General features: G+C 50.8%; 1 protein-coding gene across 3 annotated transcripts in view; it reads right to left on the reverse strand.

The window, feature by feature from the left end:
* The window catches only part of PEMT (phosphatidylethanolamine N-methyltransferase), an 85,844-nt gene extending 78,849 nt beyond the window's left edge, over positions 1 to 6,995 (reverse strand). The window contains exon 1 of one of the 3 annotated variants that reach the window (XM_063617810.1): positions 6,860 to 6,995. Coding sequence is in view for 2 of the 3 variants with exons in the window: in XM_055241095.2 (XP_055097070.1) it covers positions 6,423 to 6,518 (96 nt within the window). In the remaining variant the exon portion in view is untranslated. Of the gene's footprint in view, positions 1 to 6,422; positions 6,607 to 6,859 lie in introns of those variants that run through there. The other 2 variants (XM_055241095.2, XM_055241096.1) reach the window with 2 other exon arrangements.
* Positions 6,996 to 7,543: the final 548 nt, after the last annotated feature.

Consider the following 7,543-nt stretch of genomic DNA (forward strand, 5'->3'; position numbering starts at 1 on the left):
GGCTAGACAGACGCTGGCTGTGACAACTGTGTCATCGAGTCCTGGTGACAACCCTGAGAGGCATGCCCACTCTTCAGATTAAGAACTGAGATGAGCGGCCAGGCACGGTGGCTCACGCCTGTAATCCCAGCATTTTGGGAGGCCAAGGCAGGTGGATCACCTGAGGTCAGGAGTTCAAGACTAGCCTAGCCGACATGGTGAAACCCTGTCTCCACTAAACATACAAAAATTAGCCGGGCATGGTGGCAGGCGCCTGTGATCCCAGCTACTCTGGAGGCTGAGGCAGGAGAATCGCATGAACCCGGGAGGCGGAGGTTGCAGTGAGCTGAGGTCACACCACTGCACTCCAGCCTGGGCGACAGAGCGAGAATCCATCTCAAAAACAAACAACAACAACAAAAAGAAGTGAGGTGAGGTATGAAGCAAAAGTTGACAGAACTAAAGGGTGGAAAAGACAAATCCACAGTTCTTGTTAGGGCCCTCCATGGTCCTCTCAGTGACTGAGAGAATCAAAGCAGTGGACGAGAAGGCTGCTGGAGCCGGCAAGGTCACCAAGTCTGCCCAGAAAGCTCAGAAGGCTAAATGAATATTATCCCTAATACCTGCCACCCCGCTCTTAATCAGTGGTGGAAGAACGGTCTCAGAACTGTTTGTTTCAACTGGCCATTTAGGTTTAGTAGTAAAAGACTGGTTAATGACAACAATGCATCGTAAAACCTTCAGAAGGAAAGGAAAATGTTTTGTGGACCACTCTGGTTTTCTTTTTTGACTGTGGCAGTTTTAAGTTATTAGTTTTTAAGATCAGTACTTTTGAATGGAAACAACTTGACCAAAAATTTGTTGGGCTGGGCGCGGTGGCTCACGCCTGTAATCCCAGCACTTTGGGAGGCCAAGGTGGGTGGATCACGAGGTCAGGAGATTGAGACCATCCTGGCTAACACGGTGAAACCCTGTCTCTACTAAAAAATAAAAAAAATTCGCCGGGCGTGGTGGCAGGCGCCTGTAGTCCCAGCTACTCGGGAGGCTGAAGCAGGAGAACGGCGTGAACCTGGGAGGCAGAGCTTGCAGTGACCCAAGATGGCGCCACTGCACTCCAGCCTGGGCGACAGAGCGAGACTCCATCTCAAAAAAAAAAAAAAAATTGTCACAGAATTTTGAGACCCATTACAAAAAATCTAATGAGAAAGAAAAGAAAGAAAACAAACGCAGGTAGAAAATCGGTGAGGACGCAGCTGACCTGAGCAGCGCCATCCAGTGGCTTGACCTGACCACAGCACACAGCAGCCTTGGGAACAGCCTGCAGTCTCTTTGGTGTCACCAAAACAGATCATACTTGGGGCCATCAAACAAATCTTAAATTTAAACGAATAGAAAGCATACACAGTATGCTCCCAAACCACCACAGAATTAAACTCGAAATCAGTCACAGAAAGCGATCGTGGAAAGAATGCACATGAGGGCCAAATGGGAAGTCTTGAGAAATCTAGAAACATTTTGAACTGAATGAAAATGAGAATAGAACACATGAAACCCTGTGGGATGCGGCTAAGGCAGGGCTTCTATTAGTAAGGAAGAAAAGTCCCAGGTCAGGAATATAAGCTTTGCCCTTAAGAAATTAGAGAAAGAGTGGCTGGGCGCAGTGGCTCATGCCTGTAATCCCAGCACTTTGGGAGGCTGAAGCAGGCAGATTACTTGAGGTCAGGAGTTCAAGACCAGCCCGGCCAACATGGTGAAACCCCGTCTCTACTAAATATACAAAAATTAACCAGGCGTGGTGGAGGGCGCCTGTAATCCTAGCTACTTGGGAGGCTGAGGCAGGAGAATTGCTTGAACCCAGGAGACAGAGGTTGCAGTGAGCCGAGATTGCACCACTGCATTCCGGCCTGGGCAACAGAGGAAGACTCTGCCTCAAAAAAAGAAAGAAAGAAATTAGAGAAAGAGGAATAAGTTAAAACCAAAGGAGGCAGGACAAAAAAAAATAAAGATAAGCAAAAATCAATCAAATTGAAAACAGCAAAACAATAGAGAAAAAAAAATCACACCCAAAGCTGGTTCTTTGGGGAAAATTTTTTTTCCCAATAAAATTGAGAAACCTCCAGCCAGCCTGACCAAGAAAAAAAGAGAAAAGACACAAAATATCAATATCAGAAATAAAAGAGGGGACTTCTCTACTGACCTCACAAACATTAAAGTAATAATAAGGGAATACTATGAATAACACAAATTAAGTAACTTAGATGAAATGAACCGATCCTTGCAAGACACAACTGCCAAAATTCATTCAAGCAATAATCCTTTATCTTTCAAAGGATTTGAATTTATGGCTTAAAAACCTAAAAAAAGAAAGCCTTGAGCCCAGATGGTTTCCTGGATGAATTCTGCCTAACATTTAAGGAAAAAATAATTCTAATTCCACACAATCTCTTCCAGAATATGGAAGAGGGAGGCAACACTTCCCAACTCACTGTATTACCCTAATACTAAAACCAGGCCGGGTGCGGTGGCTCACCACCTGTAATCCCAGCATTTTGGGAGGGCAAGGTGGGTGGATCACTTAAGGTCAGAAGTTTGAGACCAGCCTGGCCAACAACCCTGTCGCTACTAAAAATACAAACAAAACAAAAAGCAAAACAAAACAAAACAAAAACCGGGTGTGGTGGTAGGTGCACCTGTAATCCCAGCTACTCAGGAGGCTGAGGTGGGGCAATTGCTTGAACTCGGGAGGCCGAGGTTGCAATGAGCTGATATCATGCCACTGCATTCCTGAGTACACGCCTGAGTGACAGAGCAAGACTCTGTCTTAAAATAAATAAATTAATTAAATCAAATAAAACAAGATAAAGAAAGAAAATCCCCCCCAAAATTAGAGCAAATCAAATCCAGCAATATATACAAAGGATAATATGCCAGGACCAGCCAGGGATCACCCCAGGAATCGAGAGCTGGTTCAACATTCAAAACATCAATGTAATTCATATTTACAGCTTAATAAGGAAAAACAGTGTCATCTCAACAGAGGCAGGGGAAACAAGCTCCAAGAGTTTCTGTCATTGTTTTGATGAGCAGCCACGGAAAGCCTCAACCCTGCTCTGTCTTGGCTGATGCCCAAATTACTGAAGACAAAATGTATGACCTTGAAAACACCACAGAGTAACTCATCTAATATAACGGCCTAATGTTTATTTCAACTAAAGTAATACAATCAAAAGATTTTTGGAAACGATTTTGGATAGAAGCAAACATTTTTCCCTGAAAGGCAGTCAAGATACCCCGCATCGGCCATCGGAGCTTTGCCTCCAGGGCCTTACTTGGGTGCCCATATTACAGACAGGGACCTGTGTCCCCTGCTCCAGGTCTCTCAGCCTTCTAAATACAAGGGCTTTGCCTTCTTGAAGACCACCCTCAGGTGGGCTGCACTCGACACTTCATGAAGCTTCTCTACACCCCTCATCTCATTCTGGTCTTCACCATAACCCCCTCACTGTCCCCATTCTTCTTGACACCAACACCAAGCTGGAGACATCATCACTCACCCGCTCTGGTGAGCAGGTGATTTGCTATGGAAAAGGGACCTGAGACCTGGGCATGTGCCCTTGCTCTGAGGACCTCAGTGTGCTCTGCCAGCCTGGGTGCCCGCACCCCTAGGCCCTACTGGAGCCACCTTCTGAATCCTGGAGGCACCCCTGCCTGTGAACAGCAAGATGCAGACCCTGCTCTCGTCCACCTGCCACCCCACTGCCTTCAGGCAGCTGCCCAGCTGAGGAGCAAGCCTCCAGAATCCCCTGACAGGGAGGGCAACAAGGAGCAAAAGGGCCTCAGTCAATGAGGCTGCAGTGGGCACAATCCTCACCCTAACTCCTCAGCCCAACAGCTGATTTTTTGGGTTGTTTTTGTTTTGAGACAGAGTTTCGCTCTTGTTGCCCAGGCTGGAATGCAATGGCGTGATATCGGCTCACTGCAACCTCCACCTACCGGGTTCAAGTGATTCTCCTGCCTCAGCCTCCCGAGTAGCTGGGATTACAGGCATGCACCACCATGCCTGGCTAATATTTGTATTTTTAGTAGAGACAGGATTTCTCCATGTTGGTCAGGCTGGTCTCAAACTCCCGACCTCAGGTGATCCACCCGCCTCGGCCTCCCAAAGTGCTGGGATTAAAGGCGTGAGCCACCGTGCCCAGCCCCAACGGCTGATTTTTTTTTTTTAATTAAAAACAAAAGCAAGATTCTGTACCTGCTGAAGCAGGCCCATAAAAGAGCTGGTGGAGGGCATGGTACCCAGAGCAGCACTGTTTGGTATGACATGGCAGCCACTGGTCACAGGCAGTGCCACAAGCTTGGAATGCCACAGGACAAAATATGTCTGATATATATTTTGATAACAATAAAATATATTGTTAAAATTATTTTTTCTATTTCTTTGCTATTTTCCATTTCTTCTTACTAATTTAACATGGCTACTAGAAAGGTTTAAATTATGCATGTGGCACACAATGTTTCTACTGGACAGCACAGCAGCACAGGGCTAGAACCTGAGATCCTGCAGCTCAGACGCCCATGGGGTGAACAAAAACCTTGCAACTCTCCCAGGCCAGGGACTGACATATTTTAAAACCGGAGATTTCGATTGAGGAGGTAATGTTGTATGTTGTATGTTTCTTTCTTTCTTTCTTTAAGAAAAATCCCTTGGCAACAGGAAGCTTAACTGCACCAACAAGGACAGCAGAAGAAAAACAGAATGTTAGTCAGCGAGGGTCACCCTGACCCGAACCCCAGCCCCAGCTCTCTCCAACTGCACAGCCCTGGGGAGAAAGGAGAAAGAGCAGAAAAGCCCACCCCTCACACACCCAGTTAGTCTCCCCTGCCCACTGGCAGGCCCTGGAGCAGGCCCCTAGCTGGGACTGCAAAGGGACACTGCCCCTTGCATTCTACCCTCCTTCTACACGGCTACCCCACCCACCTTTCTACACGGTGGCTTCTGAGGGCAGCCCCTGGGGATGATCATGACCTCCCATCTTGATCTGAGGATTATCAGATACAGGTTCACCTGGTGAAAATGCAGGAGCTATAGGGGTAGGACCCATCACTCATCTGACTGCATGTTGTAATTCAATGAACAGTTTACTAAAGTAATAGTCTTCTTCCTGTCCTCTGCTGAGCACCCATCTGGCCAACAGTCCTGCGCTCCCTCAGGGCCAGCGGCCCATCTCCTCCTGTGCCTCCTGGAGGGCTTCGCACCTGCCTCCCTCCACTGGGGAATCTTGCCCCACTGACTGACCTTTCGGCTCTCAGATCCCAGGTCCCTCCCTTGCAGATAGGGCAACAGGCTCTCTTGGGATTTCAATCCCACCTTCCCATCAGCTACTCTTCAAAACACTAACTGGTGTTAGCTCCTTCAGAGAACTCTCTGGCTTTCTAGGCCTACAGTCTCCCTCCCTAGAATGAAAGCTCAGTGACAGGAGTGCCCTTAACCTTCTGAGTGACACGAGGCCCTCAGCAGGCCCTGAATCAATACTGGCTGGATCAGTGAGTGAATAAATGCACATGTGAGTAAGGAATGAAGGGAGCGAAGGAACTGGATTAGAAGCTGTTTGGGGCAGAGATGTGCCTTACAGGCTTCATGAAGAGTGGGTGATGAAAAAGGTAAATGGAGCATCTAAGAGGAAGCTTTGATAGAAGGGAGAATGCAAGGGAGGTTGGCAATTGGAATCCATTGGAATTGGGAGCCTGGGGAGATGCCAGGACAGGCACTCTTCGGCCTAGGACTCTGTAGAGGGCAGCCTCAGCAGGCAAGCCAGGCCCCCAGCTTCTGGGGCTGGTCGCACCCATTATGGCCCCGAAACAGTTGGGTGGTGGTCTGCAGCCTGCTCAGGGCCGGCTGGGAGAGAGGCAGGGTCCCCACCACTCTCCTGCCTCTGGGCAAAAGCTGGCCTCCTGACCCTGGGGGATGGACGGGAGCAGGGGCCACACAACACACTCCCAAACATATAATAGGCCTCCTTCACCCTCGCCCACGCTCAGTCACACACAGCCTCGGTCATATACACTCACACTCACTCTCCCGCACACTCTCAGAGCATCACATAATTTCAGTAAGACACACACAATCCCAAAGACTAACACGCACAACCTCTGAGACTCACACAATCTCAGGGCCACACACAGGCACACAATCAGACGAGCTCAGGAACGCCCCCGTCTCTGACACACGCAATCTGAGGTTTACACGAGCGCGCACACGCACGCACACACACAGACACCAGCCGGCGCTCCCGCACGCGGCGCCCCGCCCCTGCCGCGCCACGCCCCCATTGCCTGGGAACTGGCGGCCCCGCCCCGCAGCATTTGAGGCGCCGCACGCCTTCACGCCCCTCGGGCCTTGCAGATCCCTTTCCGTTTCCGCGGCGGTGCGGTGCGGTCAGTACCTGTCTAAAATCAATATTGCCGAGGCCTCCGCAGCAGTCAGGCCCCGCCACCGAACTGCTCGTTGCCTCGGCTCCCGGGTTCCCAGATCTCTTCATCCGGGGGCCGCCTCAGGAGGGACCACGCGGGCCCCCCCTGCAGCCACGCGCCCCCGGAAGCGGCCCTATAGCGCCGGGTAAGTGCAGCCAGCCGGGGCGCTTTCCCGGTGACCCCCAACATATCCCGGCCTTCTGGGAAATGTAGTTCCCCGTCACCGCGAAGCGCCTCTTTATCTGGGTGCTCGCGACAGCGTCTAGAGGAGCTGAGAACTACAAGTCTCAGTGTCTTTCGCGGCAGAGCCTGCCGGTTCCGCTGCAGCTACGTGGCAGTATCCCCTTGGATCCGGCCTCCCGCCCAGTGCCTTTGGTCGCCGGCTGCCGCACCCGAGCCTCCAACTGACCTGGTGTCCCTGCCCTTGCCTGGCGGCGGTGGGGCTAGAGGCCGGGAGCCGCGGGTCGTAGCTATAAGCAGCTTCCCGCGCAGCCCCCGGCGGACTTGGACTTGGTCCGGGTCACACACGCCCAGGGCCACCCGCCCTCTTCTGAAATTCGCTTTACTCTGGGGGCGGTGCGGGACGAGCACTGCCTGGAGCTTCCAGCCCCCGCGGCGCGCAGGCTCTTTAGCTCGGCCAAAGACCCCTCCTCCACTCATTTTTTTCCCTCATTCATTCTCTCATTTACTCTCGAGTATTTTTCTGAACCAGTCTGTGCGCTGAGGGTACGGTAGGGAACAACACAGAGTCCCCCGCCCTCGCTGCCTCCTGACTGAGATAAAAGACAAAATGTGAATAAAGGGTTATAATACGGATGAGTACTGTGGTGGAAAAAACGGGGTGGGTCAAATGGTAGGGAGGGATGCTGTCTTAGAATGTGCAGGGGAGGTGCCAGACGTGCCAAGTGTGAGGGCAGGGCAAACAAGGGAAGACGAATGGTATGTACAAAGGCCTGGAGACAGGACAGGCACCTAAGGAACAGAGAAAAGACCGGTGAGCTGTGGAGTAGTGATGGAGGGGGTCAAATGGAAGAGAAGAGTTTAGATGATCGGGTCCCAAAAGAACCCCTTTTGTAGGCCGGGTGTGGTGGCT

Source organism: Symphalangus syndactylus, chromosome 14 (assembly GCF_028878055.3).
Source record: "Symphalangus syndactylus isolate Jambi chromosome 14, NHGRI_mSymSyn1-v2.1_pri, whole genome shotgun sequence".
Lineage (NCBI taxonomy): Eukaryota > Metazoa > Chordata > Mammalia > Primates > Hylobatidae > Symphalangus > Symphalangus syndactylus.